General features: G+C 36.8%; 1 protein-coding gene across 5 annotated transcripts in view; it reads left to right on the top strand.

Moving 5' to 3' along the window:
• TCAIM (T cell activation inhibitor, mitochondrial) overlaps positions 1 to 18,400 on the top strand; it is a 44,535-nt gene that overhangs the window by 14,765 nt on the left and 11,370 nt on the right. For all 5 annotated transcript variants that reach the window (XM_046675331.1, XM_046675296.1, XM_046675313.1 and 2 more), the window contains exons 4-7: positions 987 to 1,140; positions 6,200 to 6,452; positions 15,783 to 15,905; positions 18,161 to 18,258. In XM_046675331.1, the coding sequence (XP_046531287.1) occupies positions 987 to 1,140; positions 6,200 to 6,452; positions 15,783 to 15,905; positions 18,161 to 18,258 (628 nt within the window). The remainder of the gene's footprint in view (positions 1 to 986; positions 1,141 to 6,199; positions 6,453 to 15,782; positions 15,906 to 18,160; positions 18,259 to 18,400) is intronic.

The following is an 18,400-nucleotide window of genomic DNA, read 5'->3' as shown; positions in this document are numbered from 1 at the left end:
CGTGTGTCTAGAAGGGGCCCTGGAGTGATAAGAAGCAAGTTATTATTTATGCCATTCTGTAGAGCTATTCCTTCACTAAAGTGTTCCTTCTTTTCTTTTTTCACTTAACAATCCTGGAAATCACTCCATGTCAGTTCCCAGATAACTTCTACAGCACTCTCTTTTTCTTTTTCTTCTTTTTGGTCATATCGTACTCCATTGAATGAGTATACCCTAATTCAACCAATCTCCTCTGGGTGGGCATTTTAAGGGCCCTTTGTACAGAGAGAAATTATCCCTTTTCTATGAAATAACTTGCAAATATTCTTATCCCAGTTGTTTATTTGTCTGTAGACTGCATATTGTGTGTATGTTTGTGGGTTTTTATGGTTTTTTAAAATTTTTTATGTAATTGGATTTATCAGTCATTTTTTACTTTGAGATAGTCATCATGAGGCTTTTTCCACACTGAAGTTATAGAGGAATTCCACCATGTTTTCTTCAAGTATTTATGTGGTTACGTGTTTTTTTTTAATATCTCAGCTGTGTGGAGTTCATTCTGTGTTGTAAGATGTAGATCCAGTTTTAACCGTTCCCAAAGAGCTATCGAGTCCCAACATGTTCTTGGGTTTTTTTTTAAAGATTGGCACCTGAACTAACAACTGTTGCCAATCTTCTTTTTTTTTTTCTGCTTTTTCTCCCCAAATCCCCTAAGTACATAGTTGTATATTTTAGTTGTGGGTCCTTCTAGTTGTGGTATGTGGGGTGCCACCTCAACATGGCTAATGAGCGGTGCCATGTCCGCACCCAGCATCCCAACCAGCGAAACCCTGGGCCGCCGCAGCGGAGCATGCGAACTTAACCACCTGGCCATGGGACCGGCCCCCCAACATTTTTTAATACTAAATTATTTAATACCCTCAATATTGCGTTTAAACGGTCAGGATATAAGTTGTTGTTTCCGTGTTCTATTTTGTGTGTAAATGCCCCTTAATATTTTTTTCCAGGAAGTCAATGAAAATTCTCTTAAGAGATTAAGTGTCTACTTAGAAAACCTCCAGAAACCAGGCTTCAAGTCTTTGAAACCAACTCAGCTTACATTTTATGTAAGAGAAAGAGACCAGAATTCCTCTGATGGCCAGGAGCCCTTTAGTACTGCCGGTACGTTTTCTCATTTCTAGTGTGTCCCTTGCAACCAGCTCCGTGTTTAAGTGTGTTCCTTCAGCCTGACATTGCCTGAATACCTTTGGATTAAAGCCTTGGTCATAGGAAAACATTGTGATTTAATCAAGTGTTTTCCTAGAATTAGATTCTGTTCCTGGCTGCATGTGTGTGACAAGCCATTTTTTGTGTTTAAACTTTTCCTGTAAAACTGAAGTGTTCCTATTTGTCCCTTCCTATTTCAGTGCTGTCTTAAGTGTTAAACATGTGTATAACAATTATGTTTTTTTTAAATACAGCTTCCGTTCTCTCATTTAGTCCTCAGAGTACCCTGTGGGGTTAGGTGGTATTCACCCAGTTGTAACTTAGTAATGACCAGTGACTTTCCCAGGACCATGGAGATAGACTATGGGTCTTAAACCCAGGACTTTTCACTCCAGCCTTACGCTGTTTCTAAAATCTAATCAACCTTAATATACAGCCTTATGGTCCTTTGTCGCTGCCTTAGCTGTGATCCAGTAATACTTAAAATTAATGGCAAATAGTGGTCTGTCATTTCTCTAAGTATACCTTTCGGTGATCCTTGAGGAAATAACTTCATTTTTAGAATGAACTTTAAAACAACTTAAAAATTTACTGAGAGCTCTCTGCATTAAAGCTTAAACAAGTAGAAAACATACTGTAATTTTTTTGAAACAAGCTGTCATAAGACTCAAAATTTGATAGGTCTTTTGAGACCTAGAGTCTGTTTCTCACTGTGCCAGTGACTAGCTGTGTGACCTTAATTTAACTTCTGGTTCTTCGTTGTTCAAATGAAAGTGCTGTGTGTTGCTGAGGCGTTCACACTGAAGATCCCTGACTCACACCTGATGCTCGCAGGGCTCACAGGCCCTCTGAGGGAGCGAGCAGGAGCCTGATCCAGCCAGGGCTCACAGGGGGTCTTCTGTGGAAGACAGCTTCCCACCCAGTCTCTCCAAGGAGGAGCATTTGATAGTATATTTTCTCCTGTCTTTTATTCTCCCGTGATTGAATACGGGAGATCAGGAATCACAAACTCCTTTCCTTGGCTGTTTCTCCATCTACCTCTGATTTGGAGCTTTATTAAAAATAGACCCTATTCTTCATTATTCAGAGACAAAAAGTCAACTCATAGCCTGATTGTGAAGCAACAGCTCTTCTGAAGAAGGCTGTAAATAATAGTAGTAGTAGCAATAATAATAATTATGTTTATCACTCTAAATGACACTATTCTGTTTGAATAGTGTAAATAATCATTATCAATGTGCTGTTCTTAGCCGTGAAAGTCTTGGAACAACTGAGATACATTCTTTGCTAGTATAAGACCAAGTAGTCATAAATTTGGGGGGGGATGGGGGGTAAGGAAGATTGCCCCTGAGCCAACGTCTGTTGCCAATCTTCCTCTTTTTGCTTGAGGAAGATGGTCCCCAAGCTAACATCCATGCCAGTCTTCCTCTAGCGTGTATATGGGACACCACCTCAGCATGGCTTGATGAGCAGTGTGTAGGTCTGCACCCGGGATCTGAACCCACGAACCCAGGGCCATGCAAGTGGAGCGCGCGAACCAAACTGCTCACTACACCACTGGGTTGGCCCCATAAATATTTTTTAGTAGATACATGTTCCTATTACCCAAGGTCAGGATTAGGTTAGGAATTGAAAAAACATCATACTTACACATAGTGGTCTACTAAGGTTTCATGATTTCTCCAAGCCAGATGGAATTTATAAAAGCAAATTACATCCTTTACATTTTTTTTTTCCTGAGGAAGATTTCCCCTGAGCTAACATCCGTGCCAGTCTTCCTCTATTTTTTAGTATATAGGCCACCAGCACAACATGACCACTAACAGAGTGATATTGGTCCACGCCCAGGAACCGAACCTGGGCCACTGAAACAGAGTGCACTGAACTTAACCATTAGGCCACCAGGGCTGGCCTCACAATTTTTTAAATAAAAATTATCACCAGTTTTTATTTTTATTTGTTTGAGAGAGTCAGGCTCATTTCTACAGCTATAGCTACCACTTCCACTACTGCCATCAGCTGGATTTGTCTTAAATATTGACTATATGTGGAATTAAAGAATAAACCAAGTTTGAAAACTTAGAAAGTTTCACAAGTAAATTAGGGACTGAGCTGGTACTAAAACTAATGTCTCCTTATTCCTAGTCCAGTGTTTTGATTTATATGCCACACTATCTATTAATTCTTCTTTAAAATTATTGTTAATAATCATTTTTACCTTTGCTTTTATGACAAAGATTGGCACTCTGGCAAAGACTTAAAATTTTTTTATCTCTTTAATCATTTTATCTGATTATAAAATGAAGATTGTGTTTTTTTAAGTTTTTATTTTTAGAATACTAGAAATCATTAATCATCTTTTCATTAATAATTAAGATGATAGTAGGTAAAATATTTCCTAGTGATTTTCATAACTGAAATTAAAGACCTAAATCCTTTCTTCAGCCCTACATCTTTTTGGTGGTCCATGAGGAAATAAACTTCATTATTAGAATAAATTTTAAAGCAATTAAAGATCTACTGAGAGCTTTCTGTGAGTTAATGCTAAAGCAAACAGTTGTAGTCAGCCCTAGCTGAGGAAAGAGAAAAATCCTCTACTTTCAGTTAATGGTTAACTTGGAGCCATTCATAAATAAAATAGATTATAGAAAAAAAGTAAATTAGAAATGGGAGAAAACATACAGCATATTATCACAAAAAGACAATGTTAATATATAAAGAGTTCTAAGACAATAGAGTAACTCTGTTATAAAAATAGGCAAAGACAATGACTAGACAATTCAGCAAGTAATACATACAAATAGCCAATAAGCATGTAAAAATGTTTAGCTTCAATAGTCAAACTCAATTAATTAGGTACTGTTTCCCAGTGAGGGATATACATGGTCTGATTCAGGCATTCCACACCATATAGCAGTCCTTACAGGGAATTAAATAATTAGTAGAATTGTTAAATTAAGATAGAAACTGAAATTTATTTTCTGACTTAGCTCTCCTAAGGGTAAACTATTTCTTCTCAACCTCACATGCAAGAATTTGGATTTTCCTTTCCTCTTTCACTGACTGGAATAGTTCTCCTGCACTGTTTCTCACTTTACCATCAAATGATTCAACTAGAAAATCTTTCTTAGTTTGCATGTTTTAGATTCTATAAATCTGTGTGGCAAGCATAATATGTATCTCTGAGAATGATTTAGATTGTTATCTGTCATCAATGGCAAAGACAAGAAAATAAATTTCAGCCAGGTAGGGAATCGCGAAAGATTTGAAAACAACTCTTATGTCCATCAGTTTTGGAAAGTTAAATGAAGTATGCTACATTCATTATATGGGCTAATATATGACTACTAAGAAGAATGAGGTTAATGTGTACATACAGTTATGGAAGGGTCACCAAGGTTAAGTAACAAAAGCAAGTTCAAAGTAATAGACCCAAAATGGTGACATTTATATATTAAAAACAAATAATGCAAACTGTGAGTGAGTTTTTCTGTAAACACATATACATCGCAGATATATGATATACTCACACACAAGCACATAGAAGAGGTCTAGAGCAGTGTTATCCAAGAGAACTTCCTGCGGTGATGCAAGTGTTCTCCATGTGTACTGACTAATACAGCAAACACTAGCCCCGTGTAGCTATGGAGCACTTGAAATGTAGCTAGTATGACCAGGAACTAAATTTTTTATTTTATTTTATTTTAAATAGCCACATATGGCTAGCAGCTACCATATTAATATGTACCTAATTGTTAATAGTGGTTATGTCTAGTAAAGGCGTGAGGTTGTGCACCTGTTCATAGGAGACCTTTATTTTTAATATATATATATGTATGTATGTATAATTTTACAATAAGGATATGCTTATATAATACTTGTATAATTTTCAAAACCAATTTAAAATATTTTTTCAAAAAAGGGTCAGCGTGTTGTAGTAATGGAGAAAATACTTGGCTTGATGTCAACTCAGATATCAGCCTTTGCTCCATTTTTCTTAACCCCCTTGAGCCTATGCTTCTTCACATTTGAAAAGAGAGATAATAATGTCACTGTTGGTGGGAGTGTTGGTTGAAAGGTTATATAAATTCAATTAGAGCCACACCTAACACTCAATAAAGGAGGGGGAAAATAGTGGATTTTCTATTGATGACTTTAAGAAGTTAGATTACTAACCTTAGCCCAGTGACTATGCAGTGTCAAAATCAGTTTGTGAAGCGCTAACTTTTAAACAATTAGAGAATTTTAAATCACTTCTGAAAATACTAGTTACTAGCTAATTGGGTGGGCAAATATGAGGACAGTCGCTTTCAGTCTCAGAGAAAATTCCAGATGGTTTCTGTGACCACTGAGACTAGATTGTCTGGTCCCTCTCCTCGTCTGAACTACTGTCACAGGGCAGCCTTCCCACCTACCAACCCTTCGTCTTAGTGCTAGAAGCTATCTTTGGTGGACGCTTGCTCATAGGAGAGCTTTTCCTTTTCTTAGATTGTAGAGACCAAATTTATGGGCAGCACTGAAAATATTCTGAATCCCCTTCTTGGGCTGGGGTGGGTTTGGTCACTGGTGCCAAACTAGAAAAGGGAGCTGACAATTGGAGGAATTCATGGAGGTAAAGATAGTGTGGTATACTGAGGCTGGCCCAGTGGTGTAATGGTTAAGTTCAGCAAGCTCCGCTTTAGCGGCCTGGGGTTCACAGGTTCGGATCCCAGGTGTGGACCTACACCACTCATCAAGCCCTGCTGTGGCAGTGTCCCACATACAAAATGGAGGAAGATGGACACAGATGTTAGCTCAGGGCCAATCTTCCTCACCAAAAAAAAAAACTGTGGTATAGTTTTGGAGAAGGGAAGTAGTTTTCCATTTACAGATGATTTGCCAACAGGATGAATTTTAATTGGTGATGGAATGTTTTAAAAGATTTTGATTCTATAAATGTTGTGTGAAAAATTGTTCTTAAAAGTAAAGCAAATAATTATCTATATTAATTGTTTGGGGAAATTATATTCTCTAGGATTTCGAGCAGTCAAATTTACTTTGCACACCAGAGATCTGCTAAGCACAGTGTTATATATTCTCAACTCCTGCAGTTTATCTATTGAACATATCCAAAGCTTGAATACTACTGTGCATTCCCAGCCTCTCAAAGAGGCTAAAAGGATGCCTGACAGGCCTATCAGATGGGACAAGTCTTATTACTCCTTTACTGGATTCAAGGACCCTGATGAAGACCTCGAACAAGTCTCAAGAATGGAAACAACCTTAACGTATGTAAAAGTTTTTATTTACTAAACTTATTTGTAGTTCGTGTTTAAAATTAAAGTCTAGTTTTCCTGGAAAGGTAATGCTATCCATATAGTTAATCTGATAACCATTATAAAAAAGATATTTCATGTTTTTTACTTAAAGTTGCCAGAATACTTCAATTGTGTTTGGGTTTTTTTGTCTTTTGATGCCAAACACATACAGGAGATTGTTTTGTTTTGTTTAAGTTTTTAAAATTCTGCTCCCCAAGTTACCCCTTGTATATGGAGAAAGGATATACCTAAGACTATTAAAAAAATTTTAAGCTTCTTCATGTGTTAAACATTTCCAATTTCTTCAGAGAGTTCAGTAATAATGTACTTTAGTGTAATAATCCGTACATAATAAAAATATGTGGAGACAGCATTTAAAAATATCATCTGGAACAGATTGAGAAAGAATAATTTTTGTTTTTTCAAAGATTTTATTTTTTTCCTTTTCTCCCCAAAGCCCCCCGGTACATAGTTGTATATTCTTCATTGTGGGTCCTTCTAGTTGTGGCATGTGGGACGCTGCCTCAGCATGGTTTGATGAGCAGTGCCATGTCCATGCCCAGGATTCGAACCAACGAAACTGCAGAAACTCCGCCTGCAGCGGAGCGCACGAACTTAACCACTCGGCTATGGGGCCAGCCCCGAAAAAGAATAATTTTTAACTATAAAAGCCATTATAAAATATTTCTCTATCATTAGTCTTGTTTGTAAAATCAGCATTAAAGTATTTTGAATAAGTCATTTTGGACTCTATGAAGACCAGCCGCATTCTGTTCCTATAGTTGTATCAGAAGAGACCATGGCTTACCAAACGGTTCTCCCTCATGACACGTGGTAACTTATCCTTCAGTATCCACTGGCAGAGCATTTGCTTTGTGGATCATCTACACTAACTCAGGGATTCCTCCCCTTGTCATCCAGCTGGATCCCAAATGAGGCTGACGACGCAGGAAGGTAGCAGAGTCCAGTACAGAAAGGGAGACGAGGATATGTCTGCGGGCGTGTGTGCATGGCTGTGTGTATGTGTCTGTGGTGACGGTCTGTCTCTGATCCTTCTGCATGTGTAACTTACAGATAAATCACCTCCCCAAGTATGTCGATTTTAATTGTTTAGATTCTCTTCTGTAAACAAAACCGAGAGGAAAACATGGCTTTGGGAATGATCATTTAATGTTAGACCAGAAGTAATGAGACAGTAAGAAGTAGGGGTAAAAAAATGAAGAACAGTCATGGTGGGACAGAGTTTGATGAATTTAAAAATTGCTTTGGGGAAACAGAAGAGATGATTGAAGGTAAATTACACACAGAGGCTGCAGCGGGAGTTAAGAAAATTGCTTTGAGCATGAACTATGAGAGAGGTCTCAGCATTATACCCACTGGGATACAGCCCGTGAAACTTTGTTTGCACCCTTAAGGAGGCTATTGCTCTAAATATCTCACAGTGTGTCCAGGTGATCAAAAGGTTGGGAACGACTGGCCTAAAGCATACAGAAAAAAAGTGGGATTGGGTAAGTCAAGGCAAAAAAGCAACACTGAGAGTTGTTGGGCCTCGCCTCAAGCTAAGAGGCTTAAGAATAATGTATCCAGGGACTTGCGAGGAGCAGTTCGTCTGTGCTTCTGTGGAGTGTTTTGTAGGGCACAGTCTCAGTCTGGAGCTGCGTGTGCACCACGGTGAGAAGCTTGTCCCGAGGACCCAGAGCTCAGAGGTAGCCAGCTGGCAGGTTACTGAAGACAGACTGAAGCTATGAAAAGCCAGTTCAACAAGATAGTTTGAAAGCTTTCGTATCTCGTATTTCCCTCACTTAACTCGGTTTCCCTATTCAGGCGTGTTCTCACAGGCCCCAAACCCCTTCAAACCGGTCTTGACCTTTTCCCAAACGGGGGTATTGCCCAATTTGAAGGAACCTCTGCTCAGGGTTTGTTTGTTGTTTTGTTTTACATTGGTTTTTTCCAGGAGCTCATATCATGAAAGCCAGAATGGTACCTGTATTAATTTATTGTTTGAATTATTCATTTTTTCAATTTTTTTTTTTTGAGGAAGATTAGCTCTGAGCTAATCCTCCTCTTTTTGCTGAGGAAGACTGGCCCTCAGCTAACATCCATGCCCATCTTCCTCTACTTTATATGTGGGATGACTGCCACAGCATGGCTTCTGCCAAGCAGTGCCATGTCTGCACTCAGGATCCGAACCAGTGACCCCCGGCCCCCGAGAAGTGGAATGTGTGCACTTAACCACTGTGCCAGCCCTCATTTTTTTAAATTTGTAATGATTTTACAAATAAGTATAAAATTGTTGAACCATTTGAAATCTTTCAAATTGTGTGAATGGAGCGACTGCCACCTAGTGAGGAGGTTTAGGGCACCTGTCACTCAGCCAGAATTTGTTACCTACCATGGTCATTCTAGCCATGTACGGTTTAAGTTTTTATTTTCATTCTTGTATTGTTTAATTCATCTTCATTATCGGTGTAGGTTATAGAATAGGAGTCGTAAGGAGCACATGCTGAATTATGTAATTCAGAAGGAGCGTAAAAATGATAATTCTGCAAGTTTACATCAGACTGATCTTCACCTGATTTATAAATTACATTCATCTGATCAAAATTTATTCTTGAAACCATGCTAAGGTATTTCTTAAAATTTCAGAATATAATGTTAAAAAGAGAAAATAACAATATTATTTAGTGCACACTTTTAATTTTTAAATAATTTTGTTTTTGCCATCCTGAGAAGTACAGGCTGAAATTGTCTCACCATTTTGAAATAAAACACAGAAATTGTGAAAATGAATCAGTTGAGTTTTTTAAAACACAACATAGAAGAATTATCAGGTCATAAAAGCTCCTTTTAATCTATTTTCATATTACATCTGGTAATTACATTTCAATCTACATGTTAGGGCACTATGTAATTTTGAATTTCTCAGCAAATTGTGCTTTATCTTATTTAAAATCACTTTACTATATACCATCTAAAATAATAAAATGTTTAATACCTAAGGAGTTTTTTTAAATTATATACTGTAATAAAAGGAATTTACCAGTCTAAAAAAGTTAGGAAATGCTACTCTGTGTTGTAGATTTTAGTATTTCCATATTTTGGATATAATATTATAATAAAAATGTATATAGAGTTTGTGTTCGGAAGGAACCAACTGGATCCATTTGTACTCAATAGAATAAGCCCCTATATAATGTGTGTCCCACTAAAAAAACATGTCATTGAACTATAGAAAGATCATTAAAATGCTGTTGTGTTAGCTACTAAGATACCAGTGAATGTCAGACTTCCCATTTTCTCTATTAGAAGTTTGCTCAGGTAGGTATGTTTCACTTTCAGGGTCTAAGTTCTGAATCAAGCTTAGTGTCCACCAAATGCCACACTGGACAACTGTAGCATTGGAATTACTTCTGTAGGATGTTTGGGAATTCTATAGTCACGATCCAACTCATACCATGCATTTCTTTACTCTTCCCTAGTTTATAGGCTGAGTCACTGTTTTTCAAGTTCTAAGTCAGAACACACAATTTGGTGATTTGGGACTAGCAAAGTTGTTTTGCTTCACTGTGTTCCTTTTTTACATTTGTTAAATATATATTGTCATAAGTTTAAGTATTGTTTCTCCAAAATGTATTTTGAGCAACTTGTTTTAGTTATATATAAATAGACGTGTGTGTGTTTGTGTATGTGTATACTGGGTCACCATTTAAAATATTTCTTACCATGGGTTGCCATCAAAGAAGTTTGAAAAGCTATTGGTGTAAATGCCGTACTTTGTTCCATGCAGTTTGAGGCCTAGGAATTTGAGTGTTGTGCCAGTTTAGCTTTACTGCAATTTGGATCGTGGCTCTTCTTTTCATTCTCTTAAACCCATGAAAAACAGAACTTCTCTTGAGTTACTGAAATATTTTTATCTCAAAAACATCATGTCCCTAGGAACTAAACCATTGGAACTGAGAACTAAATAATTGTCTTCAATTTGCGGTCCAACCATGATATGCATGCGATTCTTTTTTATATACCACTTGCCTTTGGCTTCCTTTCGTTGTCAGCTTTTTTTCTCTTTGCCTGGATCTTATAACAATACGTGTATTATATTTATTATTATAAAGGTAATAAAATCATTTTTGAACCAAGGCAAGGTCTAATAAACAAAGTAACCACCGTGAGATACCACTTCATACCCCAAGATGGTTATAATCAAAAAGAGAGTACCAAGTGTGGTCAGGGATGTAGGGAAAAATAAATGTCCACACAAAAACTTGTTCATAGCAGCATTATTCGTAGTAGCCAAAAAGTGGAAATAACCCAGATGTCCATCAGCTGATGAGTGGATAAACAAAATGTGGTGTAGTCGTACGATGGAGTAGTGTTTTGGCCGTAAAAACAAAGTGCTGCCCCCTGCTGCAGCAGCAGTGAGCTCTGAAACATGCTCAGCGAGGGAAGTTAGTCACAGTAGACCCCGTGCTGCGCGGTTCCGTTTATGTGAAATGTCTAGAATAGGCAATTCTGTAGAGACAGACAGCAAGAAGTGGTTGCTTAGGGCTGGAGGGGAGGATTGTAGTGACTGCTAATGGGTACATGATTTCTTATGAGGATGGTAAACGTGTCCTAAAATTGATTGTGGTGGTGGCTGCATAATTCTGTGAACATACTAAAAATTGATGAGTTGTATGTATATGTATTACATTTTAATAAAGCTTTTAGAAAAAGAACTATCACTATTTTTTAAAAAACGTATCAGTGATTACTAAGTAATGTTTACTTTAGATAATTTCATTTTTTATAGATTTTTATAAGAAATTTCAGCATAAGAGATTTGTTGACTAGTAAAAGTTAAAATAGGCTGATTTTCTTGATATTTTGCTGTAGAATAATTATAAGATGACTCTATTTACTTTATCTCAATAGTTGTTGAATGGATTTCTCCCCATTAATAAAGGGTTCAAATTTTATGAATGATTATGATTGTAAAATTAAGCTAAGAATATAAATGAATTTTATGGCAAATTCAAGCAATACTGATCCTTTTTAAATCCAATAGAGTATTCTCATTTAGAGAATAATTTAGAACTTTGTCTCTTAGACCTAGAGTGCGGATGGACAGGATAACTGTGTGCTTCCATATTGGACAAGAAGGTATTTTTTTCTCTTTGCCCTATAGTTTAATCTGCATAGTCAAATTTCATGTTGTCTAGTGATCTCACTGAAATGACATTTATATTAAAAATACGTTAGATAATAAAAGACTCATCTTTCCCTTATGCAGGTAATAGGGTAGTGGGGTAAATAAGACATGTACAGAAATAATTGTTATACGGTGATTGTGTCTCTCAAAAAGAGATACTGAAAAAGTACTATGGCCAATCACAGGACAGAAGTCAGGGAGAGAGTATGTCCAAAAGGTTTTAAAGTAAATATAGCTCTCAGCTTACTTCCAGTTTGTTTTCGTAGTTTTTATTTAGCAGGGGGAAAGATTATTCAAAGACACTTAATGAGAATTCACCTTGCCTCATTCTCCTAGGCTGTTAGAATAACTTCCTAAAGGATCTTTTACTTCTGGTTTCTCTTCCCTACAACCTAGACTTTATATTCCATCAACCTACATTCTCAATTTTACAAAGGGATTTTATCACGTCATTCCCCTGAATAACTCATGCATTATCCAGAGAAGCTTTTCCCAGATGGTCGCCTGCAAATCCCCAGGAATTTATGAAAGTTCATGGAGGTCAGTGAAGGAAAACAAGGGAATGCCAGTAATACACAAATTTTTAGGCGTTTTTGAAAGATAGCAGGTGAGAGGAGAAATAAGCCAGCCAGAATGCCTGCTATCACCTCTGAAACTTATTTGTCCTTGAGGGTCCAGCCAATGCAATAAGAAAAAGAAAGGGGATATGTCATGTCACAAAGGCAGAGGTACACTTTTGTTCTTTATGATTGTCACCAAGAAAATCCAAGAGAATTTCAGGGTTCTTGGTTACCAGCGAAGGAGCCAACTCTATCTAACATAAAGAGAAAACAAATTACAAAGATAGCAATTATCGCGTGGTGTTTATAGGAAGATTGGAGAACATAATTGAGAAAATGGCCTAATAAGTGTGAGCTGAGAAGTGAGACTCACGTTTTGCTGTAGATGCTTTTGTGCTGAAGTCTTCTACAGAGAAGAATGAATCCATGTACCTATTAAAATTGTTTTAAAGAAAAGAACTATATGGACTGCTGATACTGAAAAAGTTAACGCAAAAAATAATTCTGAAAGTCTGTCTCATGATGACCTTCACCTGACCTCTTAGTTGCATTGATTTGATCAAAATTCTGAAACATCAAGCACCAAAATTATAAAATTCTTTTGTTGATTTTTTTTTTCCAGTTTGGTTTTTCACATATTCAAGAATAAAGATATTCACTATCCTTTTTTACCCCTCCAGAGAAGTGCTTGAAAATACTAGTCTGAAACTTATACTTTCTTTTTTATCTTTGATTTCTATTTTGACATTATTTCAGACTTACATAAAATTTGCAATAATACAAAGAATTATGTACCCTTCACACAGATTCCCCCAAATGTTAACCTTTCACCACATTTGCTTTATCATCTTCTCTATGTATGAACACATTTTTTTTTAACCATTTTAGAGTAAATTGCAGCCACAATATCCCTTTACCCCTGAGTACTTAGTTTGTATTTTCTGAAATACAGGGACCTTCTCTTGTGTAACTATAGGATAATTGTAAAAATCAGAAAATTAACATTTGATAACAATACTGTTAGCTAATCCCTAGACCTTATTTGAATTCAAACACTCATTTTCTGAGCACTGCCCTTTCCTAGGAAAGAAAATTGCAGGTCCTGAGTCGCGTTCAGTTAGCATGTCTCTTTACTCTCCTTTCATCTAGAATGGTTCCTCAGTGTTTCCTTTTCTTTCATTACCTTGATGTTACTTTGTAGACTGTCCCTCAATTTGAGTATATCTGATATTTCTTCATAATTAGAGTCAGGTTATTATATTTAGCAGGAATACCTCAGAAGTGATGTATTGTTTTCAGGATTATATAGGAGGCAAATGATGTTGATTTATCCCATTACTAGTGATATTAACTTGGACCATTTGATTAAGCTGACGTCTGCCGCTTTTTTCCATAGTAAAAATACTATTTTTCCCTTCAATTAGTTTCTTTTGAGGAGACATTTAGGGCTATGTAAATATCCTTTTACTCACCAAATTTTTACCCCCTGGCTCTAATATTCACTGGTGATTCTTGCCTGAATCACATATTACTGTGATGGTTGCCAGATTGAATTTTCTAATTTCATCATCCCCTCAAGCTGGCTTCTGTGTCCCCATCATTCTTTGAGAACTCTCCTACCTTCTGATTCATCAAGATGTTTCAGGCTCCTCTGGACTGTCCTACCCCACCACTTGATTCAGCCTTTTTGCCAAGAAGCTCTGGTTCTTTCTAGTAGGGAATGGTTTTAGCAAGCAAGATTGGGGTGCCACATATGCTCAGTAGCTGCTGAACCCCTCAGTGGCCAGAGCTAGGAAACAGCTGTCTTTATATCAGTCTATCTGCATATTAAAAGCCATGTTTAGAACCTTCGTTTTTATCTCAATATTTAGAAACAAAACACAAAAATTGTTAAACTAGACTGGGTCATTTCTATACACTAAACGTAAGAATTCCAAAAATTAGATCATAAATGTATAATCGTAAGATTATATCTTAATCTACATTTTAAGACATTTGGTCCCCAAACCAAACATGGTATGCCATTTAATGAGTCATTTGTCACTGAATCATGCTTTCTCTTATATGGTTTAAAGTAAATTGAATAACATGTATTACTTAGTAAATGAGGAAAATGTTGAAAAATTGTAATGCAATAGCTAATAGTGATGTAAAGTAAGGTATTTTTACCTATTTGCTTATTTATCACACTATGCAGAGATGACAGAATTTTTACCAATATTCTTAAAGGTGGAGTAGGAAGGATTATTAATACTATGCAAAGTTAGTGAATTAAAAAATGTTGAACACCTTTACCTAGAGGATAAGGTCCCAATTCCTTATCCCAATGTGCAAAACCCCTTAAGGTCTGACCCCCTCCTCATTCCACCACCCCGCCTGTCCAGTCTCATCTCATGCCTCCCCTCCCTCTAGCATCATAGGATCTGGGCATATTGGTTCATCTTCTAGGTCCTTATACCCTAGCATGACTAACATGCACTTCCTTCTCACTAATCTGCCTGGAAAAATCTGACACATCTCTCATGTTTCAGCTTACATGTCACCTGTTTTACAGAACCTTCCAGGCAGAATTAATTCATTCTTCCTCTGTTCTCATAGAAGTTCATATATTCTATTCTAATTGCTTATCTCTATATTCCTTATTAAATGTGTCTTCCTTTACATCGCAAACTTATCTTCCTTATATCCCAATACAACACAGTATCAGGCATTCCAGATAAATATTTGGTAAATGCATAATGATTTGATTGGTTCCAAGATTATCAACTTGATAATTTTTAAAATGTCTGTTATGCCAGCACCTGTTAAATCATATTCTAGCTATGACAACCTCTTTTGTATATAAAAAAAGTTCAATTTTAATTACACCAAAAAATTAAAGGTGCTTTCAAACCTGTCACTGTGTTTGCTACAACTTTCAGTCGGCTTTCCTAGATCTCCACCTACAGCAGTCCGTACGTGTGAGGGTGGAACTACTCCCTACCGCTGTACGAGCACATGAGCACATGATGCTGAGTACAGCTATTACGGTGAAAAAGCCGAACTCAAAGACACAGCCAGTGGTACTGGTGACATTTAAAAGGCAATGCATCCTGACAAAGGGACTTTCAAGGTTACTCTGTGGATTCTAGCTTGGTAGACTCCCATTTCTTTCTTTTTTTTAATCTTGGTGGTTAGTACCCTGAACTCTCAATGCTTATTCCCTCGTCTGTCTAGCCAAGTCCCTCCATTGGTCAGACATTAGCTGTCTAGTCTTTACCACGAAGTTTCCAAGAACACCTCCTTGCAGGCTGGTCTGTTGGCTACCTTGGTGCTCGTTTACAACTGCGTCCTCTCCAGCTAACCAAATGCCCAGTTGAAGTCTCATCTCAACTACTTCTGTCTACACTCACTTCTCCCCTCATTTGTTTTGTACTTATAATTTGGTAAAGTTTGCCTGGAAACTCATTTAACATTGGGGCTGCTTTAAGAGAATGCATTTGCCTGTTAATAGTAGGAATGTTTGCATTGTAGTTAGTATTACAAAGTGTGTATCTCTTTTTTTCTTTCCAGATCCTGGTTAGATAACAATGGAAAAAGTGCTGTTAAAAAGCTGAAGAATAGTTTGCCGCTTAGAAAAGAACTAGATCGTTTAAAAGATGAACTGTCTCATCAGTTGCAGCTCTCAGATATCAGGTAATAAAGACAAAACCTAATTGAGAGATTAAAGTGAATATGTACTATCTACTGGTGAAGCTTCCCTTCAGTTAAATATTTGTATCTTTAATTATTCTGATAACTACATATTTTTCAGTTGTCTTTCTGTTACTTTCTATGAAAGTAATCAAATGTTCATGTATGTAAGAAAACTTTTATCAATTTCTTGTTTAAAATAGCAAAGTAAGGTTTAGATACTGACATTTTTAGCATAATAGTTGAACTTTTTTACATGACGAATTTGTAAGAAAAATGCCCTTTTCCGTATACACATAATGTATAAAAAACAATATTCCAATTCAAATGCCAATCAGATTGGTATTTGAGTTTAAAAAGAAAAAGGAAGAGAGAAAATGGATGTTGTGTTCTTAGTACTCTGTCACATAGCATGACTTTAGATAAGTTTTCATAAACCTGGAAATCGCAGTTAAATAAAGATACATGCTGAAGTTTATTATAAAAGTAGATTTAGCAGCTGTTAAAACTGTAAAGAAGGGAAAAGGAGGGGTCGTGTGATTGAGTCATGGGGCTCCCCGTTACAAGAACCCTGAAAGCTTGTCCCGTGCTCTCCTGCTTGCGCATTTCTGTGACTGTTCGCTGTAGCCTGTTGTGTTGTTTTCAACCTTCTCTGTCAGGACTATTTTCTTATATTGAACCAAATGTCTGAGTCCCCTACTAGCACATTGTTTCTGTGCTCACGGAGTACAGGTAGTGCTTATATGTTCTATTCTTGTGTATTCAAATCATAGTTTCCTAAGATAATTCACATTTCAGAGGAAGGTGTTTAGACTCGGAGCGTGTGGGACAATCGGCCTCGTGCTGATGGCTGCTCTTTCATCATGACATCAACACTTTCAGGCCGAGCTTCCATTATAGGGTTTCTTCCAATTCCATGGTCTAGTAACAGAGTTTTCTAAGTAAAAACCAAATAATAAGATCCTTTTTAAAAGTTTATAAAATAAGTAAATTCATGTACATAAAAATAACTTTTTTTGTATAAATTATTAAAACTCTGTCCAAGAGACTGGAATTAGGAAAATGAAAGAAGTTCTTAAATATAAAAACAATTAAGCATTATTTTACCATATAGTGGAGAAATTTCTCACCTTTAATTTTTACTATGATAAATATAAATAGATATAGCCCACATAAACAAAAGCTCTTTGGGGTTCTCCATTTTTATGAGTGCGCAGGGGTTCGGAGACCAAAGCGTTTGAGGACCATGGACGTGACGGCTTCTCCACCTACTGGAAGATTAACCACATCTCCAGCAAAGGCAAACATCGTGACTAATGACCTTGTTTCTAATTCTAAGTGCCTATATGAAAGACCATTTATTAATAAGACGAGCATTCAGTAGCCTTATCACAATGTTAATTCTTTGAAATTGTGTCTTAGTTTTTCAATTGTGGGTTAAAGGAAAAATTTTAAAAACTGATTTCATTTTATCAGAAATGACACTCATCAGAATCAGCGTTAGGATGAAGAAAAAAACCTCAGTTTTTTGAGAGCCTGTTTGAGTGCCTCACTCCTTCACATATGTTATCCCCTTTGGTTTATACCTCCTGAGCTGTAGGAAATGTCCCCACTTTGCATGTATGAAAGAGAAAGCTTAGGAAGGCTAGAAGCAACTTGTTCCAGGTCAGAGAACTAGTAAATCACAGAATTAGAGCTCAGCGTGGGTTTTCTGATACCGCTTCTGACCAGTGCTCTTCACATTTACACAGCACTGCCTCTGTGATGTCACAGGAACATCGGCTCCATTTTGTCACTAAGATTTAATGTGCATTTATAAAATGAGCACATTACATGATGTCATAAAAACATTTTCTTTAAAATAAGATAAAAAGGATCTGATAAACCTACCTGGAATTCCTAATAAGAACTTAAATCTAAAACAAAATCATTATCATTGAACACTGTGGAAAAGAAAAAGATTCCTCTCAAAGTTTTCCTATTTCATTCTCTTATTTTAAAATAGGAACAACATAGTGCATTTGCTTGTTTTAGATGTTGGAAGCCCGAACACAACGGTCACATTTGTACTCTCTGGTGAACAGTTTGTTTTCTGTTTGTTTGCTTCGTGGAAAATAAGCTAGTTTGGAAACATGTCGTGTGCCTCCTTGAGAAAAGAACTCATTGGCTTTCGCAGGAACTGAGCAGTTGGGGGTGAATGCGCGCCTCCTCCCTCAAGGATGCCGGTGTTAACGCGCCTGTGTGCTCTGTTGGACTAGGTGGCAGAGGAGCTGGGGCATTGCCCATCGCTGCAGCCAGCTGCATAGTTTAGGCCGCTTAGCACAGCAGAACTTGGAAACACTTAAAAATGCAAAAGGTAAACACTTTTCATTTTCTTTAAAATGTCTCTTAGCTGCAATACACATCTGTAATCTATAGAGGAAAACTAAATGTTAAAAGTCTTTACAGATGTGACTTTATCAAGCTGAATTTTTAAATCTGTTTCTTTGAATAAAACT

Source organism: Equus quagga, chromosome 1, assembly GCF_021613505.1.
Source record: "Equus quagga isolate Etosha38 chromosome 1, UCLA_HA_Equagga_1.0, whole genome shotgun sequence".
Lineage (NCBI taxonomy): Eukaryota > Metazoa > Chordata > Mammalia > Perissodactyla > Equidae > Equus > Equus quagga.
Note: the sequence above shows the minus strand (reverse complement) of the source record. Positions and strands in the feature narration are given on the sequence as shown.